Source organism: Varanus komodoensis, unplaced genomic scaffold (genome assembly GCF_004798865.1).
Source record: "Varanus komodoensis strain SLA01 unplaced genomic scaffold, ASM479886v1 scaffold1, whole genome shotgun sequence".
NCBI classification, from domain to species: Eukaryota; Metazoa; Chordata; class Lepidosauria; order Squamata; family Varanidae; genus Varanus; species Varanus komodoensis.
In genome coordinates this window covers 94,131,233-94,148,896 of record NW_025335268.1, presented here as the reverse complement: position 1 = coordinate 94,148,896, position 17,664 = coordinate 94,131,233, and the positions used below count along the sequence as shown (strand labels likewise).

Genomic DNA, 17,664 nt, shown 5'->3' with positions numbered 1-17,664 from the left:
GGTAGCAGCATCCTAGAGCACTTTGTTGACTTCCTTGCCAAGACCTGCAGCCCAATTTTGATTTCTGTGTGGTATCATTTGAGTGGCATGGGAGAAAAGGCATTACCCTAGATGTCTTTCAAGCACTTCTCAGCCTGAGAGAATCCTACAGCCAGTAGGAAAAAGGAAGATTGGATCCTAAATTTTTTATTTTCACAATACAGTTTTCTACCACATAAATACATATACAACCAGTAACCCATACATAGGAAGAGGGAAATTGAGGCCAGTGCATGCTGGCACAGCAGTCTTAGACAGACATGCTTGTGAGGCCAGTATCACCATTGAAGTGGGAAAGAGGGTGCCTCCCATCTCAGCAAACGGAATGTTACAGAACTCCAGCAGCAGTGGTTCAGTCTTGGGGTTAACCACAGGACTACCAAGATGCAACTGGATACCCCAGTTGCCAAGGGAAGAGCATAAGTTATAACTACACAGAAATGTCCCCAAGATGCATCCATTACAAAAGTAAGGAAACGAGGGTCAAACGAATAAAATGGTCTTGTGATGTGCTTAGATCTTGGCCTTATTGCTGTGGGGGACTTCAGGCTGTAAATAAAAGACCCATTGAGTTTGTACTGTTAGGGGCAAGGGCAAGAGCTGCATTTAGCATCAAAAGAAAGCCTAGAAGAGAAAGAGACAGAAATATTCTCAGTACAGAACCTGAAGGTAGCCTGTGTTGAAGCAATTTACTTGTTGCCAGGTGCACACATGGCTACTGTCCCAGAAAGGCAGAAATCTATCCAATGGAGACACTGGCAGAAGCCAGTTGTCACATTCTGGTTATGTTAGCTAAGCCTGGGCAGAGGAACCTGTGGCCCCTTGGAATATATTGGATTCAAACTCCCATCAGCTATCTGGAAGGCCTGAGGTTCCACACCCCTGGGCTGAGTCATCCAACAGTTACATTCTTGAAGCAAGTAAGGAACTAGACGTGAGTTCATTCCTTTTGCTTCCAAGCCATCAGTGGGTTACAACTGAGATAAATACACCTGTGCACAACAAGTCACAATTCTGTGAAGTATTTGCATGGTGGGTGAGTACCTGTTGAGTCGTCTGTAGTGGGCCCAGGTCACTCCCACAGGAATTGCACATACCAGATGGTTTCATTCTTCAGCTGTGGTCCAAACAGGGGATTGGCTTGAGACAAGATGGCTATAAGCCAGCTGCAAGAAAGAGAAAAGGAAGGCAACACACAAACTGGGTCACAACTACTTTTGCACTAGTGCTGAAAGTGCAAGGCTCAGATTGCCAGTGGACCAATTGTTCTTACATAGGGGACTATCTTTGTGGCAGTGGTGTATGAATTGTGGTGGCTCAAAATAGTGCAAAGTAGCCCCAGTTCTTTAGGTGCCAGCAAAATAGGTTTGTTTTGGGACACCATGCTTAAAAGTACTTACCATAATGACAAAGCTCTGGGCTAGACCATGATGTATGTTCAGTTCCAGATGCCGTTACAACAGCAGCCCAAAGGTTATTATGGGATTATTTATTATTTAATAAATTATTATGGGATGTAAAGCCAAAAATATTTACATGTGTTGGCCTTGGGCCTCATATATGAGAAGTGGGTTAAAGTTTTGAGTCAGAGGCTCCTGGGACATACTGTAGGGCATAGGGCTCCAGTGACAGAGATCAATAATTTGAAATCCTCCTCCAGCTTATTTTGGGAGAAAGCTGCAAGCACGTTTCAGTGTGTCAATGAGACTTCCTATCCCCCCTCATATGGAATAAAAAACATGGAACTAACAAGTATTGTCAGCATCGTGAGACCCAGGGTTGCTTAGCATAGAATAATCGCTTCTATCCCACTTTATTTGCTTTATTCCCAAAAAAGTGCTTGTGCTATAGCAACTGAGAAGATGGCAGATTTCCTCCTAGGCACAATTCAGCCCTCTTCTCATGCGCACATCAATACTCACAAAAGATAGCAGCAAATGGCAGTGGTCACCAGCATAGTGATAATCACTCTGCAGAGAAAAGCACACAATACTGAGTTACTGAGGCAGGCAAAACCATGTTGGGAGCACATACTGAAAAAAACACCATCATCATCAAAAAAAAAAAAAAAAAACCTATCAGCCTTCCCAACGTGGGGCCCTCCAGAAATGATAGACACAACTCCAAGTTGGAAGAGGCTGCGGAGGTGGTACAGTGGGCTTTTAAAAAAATGTACTCCCACATAAAAACTCCCTACAGGAACCTAGCATATGTTCTAAACTAGCCCTTTGCTTGCTATGCTGGTTTCTTATTTGCAAGGTTTCTATATTTAAAGAAAGGGAGCATTAAAGAATATGTTTCTCTCCACCCGAAGCCCATTCTTCTGCTAGTGGAGATATGGCTTCATTCAAGGCTGGCTAGCTCTGCAAAGGTCAGTGGTGCCAATAGGCAATTCTAGATCCTGGACCCTGGTCTTATGGCGACCACCTCCCCACTTTAGATGGACATGTGCGTTGCTTCAGCTAACTGTTCTTTCCTCCTATGCTCCTATTCCATGTTTCACAATTGCTTCTGAATTCCTGATGTTAGAATAACAAAACTGTTTGCCAATCATAAAAGAAAAAGAATCATCTGAGCATATGCAGCTTTGTATTTTAGGCACTTTGATCACATCACCATCCTGACTACAGGAATACAGTGGAATTTGTGTACGGCACCCCCCGTCACCGCCACTTTTCGCCTGGTCATTTACGGCTCCCTTGCTCTAGAGCCCAGAACTTGAACCCCCAAGGCCCACCCCTAATTGCACTACTGGTTTCAATGGGGAAGAAAGGTGGGCGAGTATTGGAAGCAGCGCGGGAGGGAGCTTGCATGACTAAGGCTGTGAGAAAAACCTGAACCGGGGGTGGCTTTCCTAGCGAGTAACCATGAGCGACCCTGAGAAGGATCGAGCGGATTAAGGTCGTGCGAAGGAGGAGGAGGGAGCGAGGGTGGCAGGGTAGGGCAGAGAGAACCTTACCCGCGATTGGGCCCCTTCGGCACCAGCCATGGCCCCGCGAATCCCACGAGCCCCCAGAAGACGGAAAAGAGGACCATCGGCAGCGCAAAGCTGTGAGCCGTCATGGCAAGGCCGCTTTAGACCGATGAATGGAGCCGACGGGGATGCCTCTCGCTCGCCGCGCTTGACAGCTAGGGAAGGCAGGTCCCACCCACTGCCTCGCTGCTTCGCACTCCTATTGGTTATCTGGATAATCACTCCGTCTGGCCCCCAGCGTGAACCACAATTAAACAGAGCGCCGCGATCGTAGCTGTGATTGGCTGGCGCCGGCTCGTTCGTCAGCCTGTTTTGGAGGTTGGGCCCGGCGTGGAGGAGGCATTAGCGCACGCCCCCTGCTGAGGTTAGGGGAGCCGGGGACTGCTAAGGGCAGCGAGGAAAGGGAAGGATTAAAACGCACCTCCCCCACCCTCCTCATGCCGCTTGCAGGACCGTGCTTTCGCCTCACCTACATGGATGCCGTGGCCATAATTTACCTAGACTTCAAGCAAAGCATTCGACAAAGTGCCCCATGACATCCTGATCAACTAGCAAAAAGCGGCTCGGGAAAACAATTAAGGCGGCTCCACAACTGGCTAAAATTGATCACAGTGAGCGCTCATCGAGGGCATTTTCTCAAGCTGAAGTAACAAGTAACAAAACTCAGTCCTCTGACCAGTGTTTTTCAACATCTTTATTAATGATCTACAGGGGGAAGTCTAGGGACTGATAAATTTGCAGAAAAAAATGATCCATGGTGACCTAGAACTTCTAGAATGCTGGGTAGCAAGCAACAGAATGAAATTCAACAGGGACAAAAGCCAAATTCTTCACAAAGTGGGGAAAAATCCAAATACATTAATACAAGATGCAGAATACTTGGCTTAGCCCTGAAAAAAACCTTAAGAGTTATTGTGGACAAGCTAAATATGAGCCAGCAATGCAATGCAGCCACAATAATGGCAAACAATATTTTGGGATGCATAAATAGAGACATCAATTCCACAACAAGAGAGGTCTTCTTTATTCGGCACTTGTCAGACCTGGAATACTGTGTTTGGTTGTGGGCAATCAAGTTTTAAAAAGATGCAGAAAAACTAGAAAGGGTTCAGAGGAGAGCCATGAGGATTCAGGGTCTGAAAACTAAGCCCTATGATGAGAAGCTGATGGAGCTAAGTATATTTAGCCTCAAGAAGAGAATACAAGGGGATATAGCACTCTACTAGTACCTCAAAGGTTGTCACAAAGAGGAAGGAAAAGACCTCTTCTCACTCATTCCCAAGAACAATGAACTCAAAGTGCAGCACTCCAGATTCAGGCTAGACACCAGGAAAAAAATCCTAAGTGCCAGAGCAATACAACAGTGAAACCAGCTGGCATGAGAGGTTGTGGGCTCTCCTACACTAGAGACATTGAAGGTGAATCTGAACAGTTATCTGAATGGGATGGTGTGACCTGGTGTCCTGCACCAGCAGGGAGTTGGACCCGATAGACTTCTTGGCCCCTTCCGACCCTACTATTCTATTGATGTATGAATCTATGTACCAAACCACCTTCTCCCTGTTTCAATAAGAGTAGTTCCCACTGGGAGAAAGTAGTCTCATACTTTTGAGGTACAGAAAGGCAAACCGTTTTTTCAGTGCCTACTAAAAGTACTTCAGCAGTGCTTCATCGCCATCCTCCAATTTACCCAGCTCCTTACAATTAAATATGTCAGTACAGCCAAAACTTGCAGGTGGGTGTCAGCAGGAAGATAGATGGCATAAGGCTATTGACACATAAAAAGCAAAGGTTTTAAAAAGGTTCATCAAGAAGCACATTTTAATTAAATTGTAGTAGACCTGAAATATTCATAAACAACTCCAGCCAAAGCAAACATGCTACAGATTATAACTATGTCCTCCCTCCCTGCCCCATATAATACAGTCTTGAAATGTAACCAATGCTTCAGCATTTGTAGTTAATCCTGGTGTCTCTCATACTATACAGAATGTTAGAGGGAGTACTAACACCACTTAGATTAGCTCCTGACCACAGTTTCAGCAAGATGGTACAGCTGAAACAACCATACTTCTTTCCAGACTTGTTAAGCATACACCTTAAGTGAAGGACAGCTCAACAGATGGCAGTTCATGTTCACTGCAAAAAAAAGTATTCCAGATCATGAAGTCAAGGTGCACAGTCCTCCTCTTCTTATTCAAATTCAGACTTTCTGGCAGAGTTGCTTACAGCATATGTAGCAAAAACAGCAACCCCGGAACTGCAGCACCAGACAGAGAACAAGGCTATTTAGGAATCCGCCTAAGTTCATGAATCAGCCACAGAGCCATACTGAGCAACACCAAGGAACCCGACTGATGAGTGGCTGCTAAAGGAGTCGGAACATACAAAAGTAGTGTGCTGATGCCCAGGCTGACCTGTAAAAGAGTAAGAAAAGCAATGAAGTATTAGAAGAAAAGTATGTTTACCTACCTCCAATTCAAAAGAGTGCCTGTGTGTGTAGACTTGCATAGGTGGTTACTATATCAGTGCACACTTTTCCCCTACCCTATCTTCTATTTAATATAACCTGCTAGCAGAGTAGTTCACTGTACGTTGTGATACAATGCTAATCAGGTTGCTCTGGCAGTTCCTTCTTCATTTTCTCAGTTTAAACCCAGAAGGCAAAGAGAAGAAGAATGGGCAGCCACCTCAGCATTGCGCTATGTTTCCATGGTTCAACATGATTGCATTGCATGTTTATGTCTATCTTTTGGTCTCAGAACTTTAAAAAAAGCTGTACAATGCCATGGTCTTTGCCAGACCCAGTTTTAAATGCCTGTGACAAGACTCTAAAGACAGCACTACCAGGTACAAATAGACAGACAACTGGGAAGAGGAGGATGCTTGTCTTTTCAAACAGAAGACACTACTTGCCTATTAGGAAATTACATGGGTGTGTTGAGGATGGAGATAGTACCTGGAGGTAGGCTACAGTCAGTAAAGAAGCAACTGCAATTCTAGTTCTGCGTGGCAGAGGAATCTTCCTGGAAAGCAGATATAGCCCTGTGACAGCTGTGACAGACAAGACTCCCTAAGGGAAGAAGAAAAAAAAGCACTTATTGAAGGAATCAGAAAACATTTTCAAATAGCATCAGAAGGCACTCATTCTTTCATATTTTTAAGAGAAAGCTAGGACGAGCATTACACACACACACACACACAGTATCCCTAAGTCCATCCTTCTTAACATCCACAGGTCAGGACTTGTTGACTGATCCTTCTACTTCAACACTGGCTCCAGCAGTTCTCCAAATCATATAGGTCTCCTTTTATGATCTCACCATTTCTTCCATGGCTTATATGCTTGCATTTTCTATGAACATGTGGGTCTCCTAGGGATATGGTAAAAATATTGACAATACCAAGTACATGTTTTCAGGAACAAAACATGTAGAGCTGAGTCATCATTCTTATAATTGTAAGCGAAGGTGATCTTCCTTTGCTATGCTATTGGTTTATCTGCCACCTGGAGCAAATTCAAGAGGACTGTAGTAACTGAGACACCAATTAACCACTCAAAGGTGACACGTACTAGAATCCTGTGATCAAACTGCACAGTTGTAGGATTCTCAAGTATGTTCCTCAGCACTGGGGAAAAGGCAAGAAGGTCCTCCGGAATCCAGCGCTCTCCCATCTTAGGAAAGGAATTGTACACAAGACCAGCATCCAGTCCTGCCACAAAAGCCCCTGTAATTCCAGAGAAGAGAGACTGACACACCGGGAAGTATACACATGCAATAGGATTAGCCACTTGGGGTCTACAGCCTTCCCCATGTAGCAGTTTCCAGTGCTGGGTATTGGCACTGCAGGAAAAAGCACCTTCAAGCTGAGAAGTCCAGAACCTCCATGGAAATTGAGAAAAGCTCTCAAGTCCCCATGGTCCCCTAGGCCATGCTGAGAACTTCCTTTCCACAAGGAGAAATCAGTGCTGGCAAGAAAAACTTTTACCTGAGATGGCAGTGAGAAAAATGAGGCCTGAAGTACCATAAGCGAACCTTCTTAGGTGTAGAAGTTGCCAGGTTTCAGGTAACTATCAAAATATAAACAAGAGGAGGATCAGAGAGATATGCAATAACCTGTTTCAACATTCTATGGGGAACATGAGCAAAGAAACTAAATGTTCCAGTTTTAGGACACATGTGAACTCAGTTTACTCAAATGTTATAAAAAATCATGAGGTGTTTTTAATAGCTATCAGCCAAAATCTTTGTACTCAGTTTATTTCTGCTGCCAAATCACCATACTATCAAGACCAGAACTGCAGGGTAGAGGTGTTTTCTTCCCAGATGTGCATGGAAAGAGAACATAGCCTCCTGCTGCATTACCCCTAGTTTTAAGCATATTGATAGGATGGGGCATTACTAGACTTTTTCTATTCTGCTAGCTCACGTTCCTTGGGCTCTGAGAGGACGGGCCTCTCAGGACACACATGAGGGATGCATGCTACTGCACAGGTATAGGAGGGATGGGAGGAGAAAGGAGCAGAGCCATGAATCCTGCTGTGATACTACCTGCTAGAACTGACCTACCAGACACCATGGTGGCAGGGAGGAAGGGATTAGTCACATGGTTTACTGGGGAAGGAAGTGGGCCAAAAGGGCTTATCAGCTCATGCCTGACCCAGGCTGCTGGTCCATGTAATGCTACTTCTGACTGACACTTCTATGTCTAGTGTCAGATCCTCTCCTTAGCTTTCTGAGGATGGATGAGTAGGCTAGGAGTTATGTCTGGAGAGGATACAGTCTAGACATGAACCTGGGAACCACTGCATGTAAAATGGGAGCTGTTCCATTTGGGTAGGTCTCCTCCTGAAGAACCTGTGATGATTGTTTGTACAGCCACGTCCAGAACCAAGGGCATAGCAAATGCTCCATGACGTGTTAAGTTTCTTGTCTGCTGCTATGGGTGACCGAGTAGAAAGCTACTCTGTGGAGTCTGCAGTGTGGAGAGGAGTGCCAGAAGCTCAGTTTTTTGTGACACAACTGGTTTTGGCCAGAAAGGCATAAACGGGGTAGGGATACTTTACCTCTGCCCTCTGTTCTCTTCCTTCCCATGTTATTAGCCTGAAGTTTCCCTTGTACCCTATCCTCTCCCTCCTGATGTTCGCTTTGCATAAGAATCTGCCTCTTGTTTTGTATGTATGTGGTGATTTCTGAGTGTGTTACAGGAGTATTCTGAGGGAATGTTCCACCACCTTGAACTCACTGGTGTCCCTTCATGTGTGGGCATCATCACCAGCATGGTCTCTGACACGTGGACTTGGGTAGTGTTTCCAGGGATGCTGTCAGGAGGCCTTTGTGGCATCTATTTTCTGGTTGTAAGCTTTCTCCTCCCCAGCTGAACACACACAATACCAGCTGTTACATATCTCCCCATCTATGGAGTTTGTGCCTCAACTTGTTGACTATGGTTTCCCATCCACCGAACATAAATGGTGTACAGAATTGCTCTGCTTGACTGTCACTCAAACATACCATCTACTTGTCCTGCTTTTCATATACCTTGTGCCGTGGCAACAACAATGATAACCCGGTCCACAGGCTGTAGCAGTAAAGAACAAGTGCAGATCCCAGGTGTGCAGCTAGTCGGTACTGACTGACTCGAGGAATATCATGTGAATCTGGCTTTTCCTCTAGACCACTTTTCACCATGTACCAGCCCAACAAGCCCTGCCAAAAAGCAACAGAATTGTAGAGGTATTAAGCAAAGTCTACTTCTAACCCTGCTAATATCATGTACCCTCCCTGTCAAAGAAGCCAGATCTAATAACACCTAGGCAGAGATCCATTTCTTGCTATTCCATCTTGCATCACACTTTTTAGAGGACATCCTGAAACTCACAGCAAGATGAGAGAACAGAAGACTTTCATTGACTGTCCTCTTTCCTTCTTTTTGTACAACCACCCCAAATGCCATGATCTGGAATTTCTGCAGGGCCACTACACATTTCAATTTCAATTTACATACAAATCAGCACCACTGCCTTTTGTGCCCCATCCTCATATTTAATGATTTCAAAGTCCCTGTGACTTTTCACACCTGGAAGCAGACAAGTCCACAAAGAGCAAGGACATGCCCCTTCAAGGACCGGTTCAGGTAACCTTTCCTCCAAAAGTAGGCTGCTGGAAGGATGTAAGCCAGCCCCACAAGCCGTCCCCACATACGGTGTGAATACTCCATGTACCAGATGAATTTGAATTCCGTCAGTGTCATGTCATGGTTTAGGCTGTTGGATATGGAAGGAAGATGTTGAAAAAACAAACAGCAATAAAACAGCAGCAAGGTATAATAGTCCATTTTTTTCTTCACACATCTTCCCTCAATAGCATCCAAATTATCCCCTTTTATCCCACTGGCCTTTTGCTGGGATAATCCTTTGCTGATATTACAATAGAGCCTTCCCTCAAGTGGAAATTTAGTCTCTCAGGGCTTCAGTTCAACACACACTTACATTTTAAATTCTGGAAACTGCTGGTACTTTTGGAATTCCATCTCCCATTCCTGCTGAGTCCGAGGAGGCTTCATCTCTCTCACTAAATGCCAGTCAACCATTGAAAGCCCAGATTCTGTTAGCCTAAGAAAGTGAGCATGGCAAATATTTAACAATGGGGCAGTCTACTTTCAAAGTGGAATGTGGTATATGCATGTATCTGTCTAGAAAAGCAGCACAGAAACATAATGGGAGAACTCAGAAATGACTGTAGAGAGTTCTCTAAATTAGTGACAGAATGCTATCATTTCCCTAGGTCAAGCATTCTTACATGGAATTCCTGTCCCTGTGGGTCACGTGTAAAATTAGGTAGTAAAGGAATGGTGCAGCATCCAACGGACAAGGAAGTCGCAGAGGTTCTTTTAGATACACATGTTATAAGGGACAAGCCACAGTGACAATTTTTCATAGCATTTTGTATTGCAGCAATACTGTCAGGAAGAAGAAAATAAGTCTTTGTTGGATACTGAATCCGCAAGAACTGAGGATCATAGCATTAGAAGAAAGTATGGTGAAAAGGAGAGGCTGATTTCCCTCACCTCGTGATGCCACCCAACACCACAGCTCCAGCCACAGTACCACTGCATATTAGAAGCCAGCGCCCTACAGCTTGGTGTGGCACAGCATTTGGGATAGGTGGTACTGCTGCTCTGGGATGGGAAGTGACTTCTGACACCACACTGTGTTGTGTCCGTCCTTGTGGAAGCTGCCACCTTCGCAGACATTGCTGAGGATGGAGAAGGTGGGAGGTTACCGATAGCTAGCGCTGCACTGCACTTAGTGTAAACCCGTCACAAAATATTCACAATTGAAATGAAGCACGAGTGCCTCTCATACGAAATGAAAATCCAAATCACGGAAAAAGCCCCCTTTACTGTCCAGCTGCCTCTTCCTGTGAAACAGCACCAGTTTTTCACACACACACACACACACACACACACCAAAAAAAAAAAAAAAAACCCCACAAGAACAGGTACCACCTTTTGCAGCATCCCCTTGGCCTATATACCAAGGACCCAGGAATCTCCCGATTGCCATAGAACCGTGTTCGCACGCCCCCCTCGGTGACTCGTTTCTACATTGTACCAGACGACGGCGGCGACGTTTCTCTAAGCCAGTCCCCACTGCCTTGGGAACTAACCCTCAAGATACCTGGCCCGGAGAAGCCCGCAGGAACCGAGCGCCTCCTAGCACCGCCCGCAAAAGCATCTTCGCGATAAAACCCGGAAGCGGGCTTGTCCGACCCGGAAGTGAACGCGAGCCTTTCCGGGCGGGGCGGGGTCGCGCGCTCCGCGACCGCGAGCCCACGTGACAGGCAGAAGGGCGCTCCCGCTCGCGCGCGTGGGCTGCCTGGGCGGGCGAGAGTCGGGAGGCGCGGCCTCTTCTCTTGCCCGGGCGTTTAGCACAGCAGCGCCAGCATCGAGGCCGCCCACGGAGCTCTTGCTCCCGACGACACGGACGCGGAATGAGGAAATGGGACCGGAAGCAGGGCCCGGCGGAAGAGTGTGAGGGTGAGTGGGTGGAGGCGGGACCAAGAAGCGGCTGGAAGAGAATGTGGGGCGTCTGGAGGGCGGTGTCAAGAGCGGAAATCCGGGTCACTTTAAGCCCTGGGCCGTTCCCCCTCCCGCTTTTGGTGGAGGGTAGTGCTGGAAGATACAAGGGGTATCTCTGTGGCTGCTCCTCCAGTAGTTATAGACACCGCATTTATGCACACTGGAGAGCAGTGCTGACTAGGGGTGGAGAACGTGTGATCTTTCAGACGTTGGATTGCAGCTCTCATCAGTCCTAGCTAGCATAGGCAGTGGTGAGGGGATGATGGGAGTTGCAGTCCATTATCTGGAGGGCTTTGTTTTCCCTCGGATCAAGATGAAAAGATTTGCTTGGAAGATGCGGTTCCAGCCTTCATGAGCTTTTTTGTAAGGCAATCCTGTATATGTCGGTGCAGAAGTTAGGTACTACCAAATTAAGTACTACACCCTCTCCCTTTACTGCCACCACCTCACACTGGAAGGCAAGCAGGCTATCTAGAAAGCCTCATCAGCCAGAGAAAGCAGCTGGGACAGCTTTCCAGAGACTCAACTAAAATGTCTGGCTCCGAGAGTGTCAGGCATTTTTGCCTGGCCAGCAGTTTGAAGAACCATGCTGGCTATTTCTTCAGCCAATGTAATCTTAAAGACCCCTTCTGCTTGCATTTGGCTTGCATGGAGTGGATTTTCAAGCCTGAGGGTAGTAGCTGTTGTTGGAGCCCCACCAGCTGCTCTCTTGCTGTGGCAGATAACTGTGACAGGAAAGCGACTGATGAGGCTGTCACGGGCACCCGTTGGAGGAAGAGGAGGAGGAGGAGATGAGCCATCCTGGTGGGAGTGGTGGTAGAGCAATGAAATTGACCGCTCCTACAGCTTCATGTGAGGGTGAGCCTATTAGCACAGAATAAATTAGAAAGATCCAAGGAGAACCAAATGGTAGGAGGAGTCTGGGGATAAGGAGTTGCATTGGAAACTGAAGACTACTTCTGCAATAACATGTTTTACACCTGTTTTCCCTACATTCACAGGGTAATACCAGTTTTTCTTCTGAACTGAATGTACCTTTTATAGGTAGGATTTGGCTATGTAGAATCACTATTGATGGGAAATCTGTGAAGCTTCTGGTTCTGGTGGTGGATTATGCTAAGTGATCACAGTGAAAGTAGGCAAAAATCACAGCAAGGGGTGGAACTTGAGGAGAAAAAATTCCCCTCTCAGCAATTGTTTACTCATTCTCTCAGGCTGAACCAGTTGCCCTATAACTTCTAATTCCATTTCTCTTCTAGGAATGGCCAATGGCTTTCTCATGGAAGTATGTGTTGACTCAGTAGAGTCTGCTGTGAATGCAGAGAGAGGAGGTAATCTTATTAAAAAGAAGTTGAAGATTTTTAAGAAGTTGAAGATCCCTTTTGATTTTGAGGCTTAAGTTGTGATGCTGTTGCAGGTGCTGGCCGCCTTGAGTTGTGTGCCAATTTGATGGAAGGAGGAACTACACCTAGTATAGGTGAGTCGGAACATACAGGCGAACTCATGGATTTCATGCAGCATGCAGGAGAGCTATGAGAGGAAACTGATCCTGTGGAAGTTTTGTAAAATGGATCTCTGCTCTTTAAGCTCCCTGCTTCTGGAATAGAGAGGAAGTACCTGGTGTTCTACTTTTTCTTGTAGTTGTGACAAAAATACTTGTTATAAAATGGCAGCTTGCTTTGCATCACCTTCCCCTTCTGCTTCCAAGTTCTACAAGGAGGTCTTAGATCCTCTTATTTTCTAATGTTCCTTACTGCTGTTGCAGGACCCTGTGCTGAGGGTCTAATTCTGTCACTGTTCTCTTTACCAAGTTCTAGTCCTACCAATTTCCTACAAAGTCCCACTCATGGACCCAGCCAGCTCTTTGTTGTTGCCATGTCGTAACCTCCTCCTGTTGCCTACAGGGCTTCTCCAAGTGGTGAAGCAGTGTATACAGGTGCCTGTTTTTATGATGATTCGTCCCCGTGGAGGGGACTTTCTCTATTCGGACCGGGAAGTGGAAGTGATGAAGGCTGACATACGACTTGCTAAGCAACATGGGGCTGATGGGTTGGTGTTTGGAGCCTTGACTGAAGATGGACGCGTGGACACAGAACTCTGTGCCGCACTGCTGGGTGAGAAGGTCTTGCTTTTCACAGGGTATTTTTACTTATTTGGTGCTGGGTTGACTTGTTACTGCAGTTGTAGGATTGCTGCTGATTCCAAGGTTCAAAAGTCTATGAGCAGGAAAAGGGAGAATGAAATTATCTCACACAGGTAGGAGGTATGACCACTCTCCCATAAGAATTGCTTGGTAGAGAGTACCTCAATATTCTGAGCAGTGGTGTATGTGTGGAGCAGTGGTGAACCCAGGGAACAAATACAGGTGATGAATATTGGGGGGTAAGCCAGTTGGTTTACTTTTCAACCCCATTCCATCCAACAAGTGGGATAACATTTATCACCCTTGCGAAGTTTCTGATGCTGGTTTTTAATCCCAGATCGCATGATCACAGAGAGGAAGTGCCAGAAATATGCCTAGTTGCTCACAATCCTGAAAGATGCTCCAGCTGGTAGCCCTCAACATCTCTAACTAGGAAAGGATCAATGGAGTCCAAATAATCTCTGTGCTCTTTTATTTAATTTTAGTTTGAAAATTTCTAAGCAACCTTTTATCCAAATGTATTTCAGATTGGGATGGGGGAGGTGCTTCTTCTGATATCTGGGTTTGCACCAGCACTTTGAATTGGGCTTGAAAGCAAATAGCCTTTGGAATTCTTTCAGAATTGTTGAAGTGTGGCTTCACCTAATTAAGTCAATCAGCATTCTAGCAGCTAGTGTCTGTACTAATTGAAGTCTTTGCACTGTCTTCAAGGGCAGTCCCACTTTAATCCATCTAAGTATTGCTCAGTAGAAAATAGAAAAGGAATTTAGTTAGAAACAAAGTTCATTTAACTGTTTTGATGAGTAATCCACAGGCTGCCTAGAGAAAAGAGTAGATGCTGCTTTATTCTTCTGCAAGTTTACTTTTCCAGTAAGTAAGCCTAGTGTGTGAAGGGCTTAAAATACAAAATGTGGAAAGAGATGTGCTAGGTAGAAAGAAAGTCTTCTCAGTGTGGAGACCGTTGGCTTAACAGTCTCAGTCTAACAATCTGCTGAATCCACATTGCAGTCTGAAGCAGTTTGATGATACAGCCATCTGGCTGACCCATTAAGAGAGGCTGCCTTTCTCTCCAGAGCCAGTACTAAAAGTTTTGCCTTTGCTAGGAAAGGAATGTTCTGCTTCCAGTAAAGGTACATTTAACTATCTCAGTTTTGTTTTGCTTTTGTTTTTTGCAGCAGCTTCTCGTCCTCTGCCAGTTACCTTCCACAGAGGTGAGTTTCTGGGGCTTTGAGCAGGAAATGGAAGCTGGACTGTTTTTTGCAGAGTGCAGGCCCAGGGGCTAGGATCTTGTCTGTTAGATATTGTGAAAATGTAGCTTATGAAATGCACACATGAGTGATGCCTACCAGGGTTTGTGGATCTTTTATTTTGAAACCACTGCTCCAAACATGCACTTTACATTAGTGATCAGATTTGCCTTCTAGATAATTTTTCAGTACAGACTGATACCCTCTGTTTCAACTGCAGCTTTTGACATGATATATGACCCTCTGGCAGCCTTGGAAACACTGATATCAATGGGTTTTGAACGAGTGCTGACTAGTGGCTGCGACAGCTCTGCCTTGGAGGGGTTGCCTTTGATAAAGCGGCTGATAGATCAGGTGAGATATCATCTCTTGCAGCTCAATAACTCTGCTGATAACTTTTTCTTACCTTCTTGGAGTTTGCTACTTAAAAGAATAGGTTATGCATAGTGAAAAAGGGGAAAATGCCAGCTAGCCGTCATTCGTGAACTTCAAGTGTGTGGGGGCTCTGCACTGATAAGGGTGCAATCCAACTTTGCAGTTGAATAGACAGGATCTCTGCTTGGCATCATCTCTTACTATAGCTCATCTTGGTACTGCAGAAATCCCCTACAGTAAGTTAGCTCTTCTCTTCTCTGCTAAGCAGCACAGTCTGCAGACCATGCACATATATAGCATCCATGTCCATTGGAATGCACGAGGGTCAGAAAAAGTCAACAAAGAAATCATCCAGTTATATAATGGTTGCTTCCATTTTCTCTCACACTGGGATAAAGTTGAAGCAGTCCCACTCTTGGGCTGGGAGGCAGCCAGCATCACATCTCCATTAAAGTGACATGTACCAAGTTCAACCTCCATATATGGGAAGAGGTGGAGAAGCATGACAGGATTGCAAACTTGCTTGGGAGTATTAATCCTCTGATTCGTTCTTAAAACCCTGTGATAGAAATGAAAATGCAATGTCTTAGCCAACCCCTAAGCCACCACTTGCAAAGGGTACCCTTTCTTCCACGGTAGGCAAGCCCAGAAAGATCCCTGCTGCTGTGGGTTCCAGCAAGTTGAAATGAGATGGTTTGGTGGGGAATGAGAAGTAAGCACATTGTGTCCTGCAGTCAATTATCCTGAGATGGAGGATGAAGATGGAGCTTGCTAAGTGCCCTTTTAGCCAGATTTGCAGAGGTTGCACAGTGATTGACTTAGTGGGGGACCAACTGTACTGGAAATGCACACAAGAAATGGATGTGCAGCAAACCTCTGGACAAAAATTATAAAACTCCAAAATTAAATTCTTTGTCTTCCCAAACAAGATGGTTGTCCCACCCCTGTTTTATGTTTTCTCTTACCAGCAAGACCACTAAATCCCTTTTCTCTTCCTTTTCAGGCTAAGGGCAGGATTGTTGTAGTGCCAGGTAGGATTCTGCTGTGAGTACCACTAGCTGGTATAGGCCAGAGCTCAAGCACCAGTCCAGTAGATAGTTAGGTAGCCCCCCTCCCATGTCCCCAGGTATATAGGACTCCAGAGATTGTGTCAGAAAGATTCATTTCTTTAGTTCTCTTTATATAGGAGTTCCCTGGAGACCTATGGTCTCTTTGTAATATATATCAATTTCAAATATAAAATAGAATATATGTTCAATGGTAATAGTAAATGTAGTGAAAATAAAAGGTATTCTACAGCAGGCAGCACGACAGCGAAACTACCTCAGATTCTCTGAGGAATGTGGACCTCTCAGCCTGCTTCTCATCCAGCTAAATTTGCAGCTTTAGGTTCCTTGCCTCGGTCATTCCAAACTCAAAACCACACACTGCTTCTAGCTATCTATCCCTTCCCCTTAATCTGATAGGTACAACATTATGAAGACTAAAAAGAGAAATTCCTAGCCATCAAAGAACATTGGCATCCTTTTATCATGTCCCTGTGACTCATCATTGCTTGTTGGGCAACTGGGCCCATTTGTGCTAGTAAAGGCCGCCAAGCAGGTAACCGTCTATATGCCAAGTGGGCATGTGCTTCTTTCTAGGAGGCATAATATCTCTTGGAGGCCAACCTGGTGCACAGCTGTGAGTGCAACAATTCATCTTGGCACCTGGAGTGTTTCCCACAGTTCAACTCCAGGTTCAGAGCGAAGGGCTTCTTCCCTTATATTTAGAAGCTGTTTCTGTTTTTCTGCTTGAAGTAATAGTTCTTGCTTGACTTCAGACTTGAATTATCTCCACCAGGGGGAGGAATAACTGAGAGGAACCTGCAGAGAATCCTTGAAGGCTCTGGTGCTTCTGAGTTCCACTGCTCAGCACGCTCAGCCAATGACTCAGGCATGAAGTTCAGGTAACTAAGCAAGATTCTTCCCTGACCTGCTGATGGTTCGCACCTCCTGATGCAGCTCCAGTATTTGGAATACTGATCTGGTTAACAACATCAGGAGCACAGCGTACAAATGGCAACATTTGGCATTTCTGATATATCAGCCATCTATGTCCCAATGGATCCTATACATCAGTGCTACAAGACCTCAGGTCTCGATGGCAAATGTGATCACTTGAACTCTCTTGCCAGCCCTCCAAGGTTCCCTAGATTGCCATTCACTTTCCCTTTTATCCCACCCACAACTGGTCCCTGAGCAATTCTCCAAAATGAAATTCAGCAGTTGGCCTGAAAGAGGTTCAAAATTCCTATTCTGTATTGTCCAGACTGGGATGGGAATAGGACTGCTCCAAGTTTGGATTCCAAACAGTAACCAAATGACATGTTGGTTTTCTTTTAGAAATCCCAGTGTTACCATGGGCGCCTATCTCTCTACCCCTGAATATTCCATCAAGGTGGCGGATGTGGCTAAAGTGAGGACCCTGAATGCAATTGCAAAGAATATCCTGTAGAGCTGTGGGACAGGAAGACGCACTGCTCCCAAGCCATAGGCATAGACATTTCTGCAACATCCATGCCAGCATTTAAAGGACATGAGTTGATCAGATGAAAATGCCTCTGCTTGTTTTCCTGCTATTCTAAATCCTTGTCTTGCTCCACAGGGTCATTTCCTTAAATGTTGTGAGTGCTATACATCTATGGGGAGCAAGCTATTGGGAGGGATGGGACTTGGCTAAAGGGGCATTTACCACTAAGCAATGCCCTCTGTGACCATCACTTCTCAAATAAATCCCGAAGTCACTCCATATCACTGTGG

The 17,664-nt window shown here is 45.4% G+C and overlaps 3 protein-coding genes across 10 annotated transcripts; 1 reads left to right on the top strand and 2 right to left on the bottom strand.

The window, feature by feature from the left end:
• Positions 1-170: 170 nt before the first annotated feature.
• Positions 171-3,404, bottom strand: LOC123026579 (V-type proton ATPase subunit e 2). Its single transcript, XM_044436374.1, has 4 exons — positions 2,999-3,404; positions 1,962-2,009; positions 1,084-1,205; positions 171-663 (listed from the first exon to the last, which is right to left on the bottom strand). The coding sequence occupies exons 1-3, from the start codon at positions 3,100-3,102 to the stop codon at positions 1,112-1,114; spliced, it is 246 nt and encodes an 81-aa protein (XP_044292309.1). The 5' UTR covers positions 3,103-3,404; the 3' UTR covers positions 171-663; positions 1,084-1,111.
• Positions 3,405-4,816: 1,412 nt separating this feature from the next.
• On the bottom strand, positions 4,817-10,806 carry LOC123026516 (cytochrome c oxidase assembly protein COX15 homolog). Of its 3 annotated transcripts, none has more exons than XM_044436254.1 (9): positions 10,698-10,806; positions 10,085-10,272; positions 9,507-9,629; positions 9,095-9,281; positions 8,557-8,724; positions 7,004-7,085; positions 6,588-6,742; positions 5,973-6,086; positions 4,817-5,430 (listed from the first exon to the last, which is right to left on the bottom strand). In XM_044436254.1, the coding sequence occupies exons 1-9, from the start codon at positions 10,752-10,754 to the stop codon at positions 5,299-5,301; spliced, it is 1,206 nt and encodes a 401-aa protein (XP_044292189.1). In that variant the 5' UTR covers positions 10,755-10,806; the 3' UTR covers positions 4,817-5,298. The 3 variants fall into 3 exon arrangements, with proteins under 3 accessions (XP_044292189.1, XP_044292198.1, XP_044292206.1); XM_044436263.1 differs by lacking the exon at positions 10,698-10,806 and adding an exon at positions 10,526-10,691; XM_044436271.1 differs by lacking the exons at positions 10,085-10,272; positions 10,698-10,806 and adding an exon at positions 10,526-10,691.
• A 67-nt stretch (positions 10,807-10,873) lies between these two features.
• CUTC (cutC copper transporter) lies at positions 10,874-17,653 on the top strand. Of its 6 annotated transcripts, none has more exons than XM_044436312.1 (9): positions 10,874-11,056; positions 12,358-12,429; positions 12,516-12,575; positions 13,003-13,212; positions 14,417-14,452; positions 14,709-14,842; positions 15,867-15,894; positions 16,706-16,811; positions 17,248-17,653. In XM_044436312.1, exons 1-9 carry the CDS (start codon positions 11,011-11,013, stop codon positions 17,357-17,359), a joined length of 804 nt encoding a protein of 267 aa, XP_044292247.1. In that variant the 5' UTR covers positions 10,874-11,010; the 3' UTR covers positions 17,360-17,653. The 6 variants fall into 6 exon arrangements, with proteins under 6 accessions (XP_044292247.1, XP_044292238.1, XP_044292256.1 ...); XM_044436303.1 differs by lacking the exon at positions 10,874-11,056 and adding an exon at positions 11,122-11,956 and having other exon boundaries at positions 14,420-14,452; XM_044436321.1 differs by lacking the exon at positions 10,874-11,056 and adding an exon at positions 11,126-11,497.
• Positions 17,654-17,664: the final 11 nt, after the last annotated feature.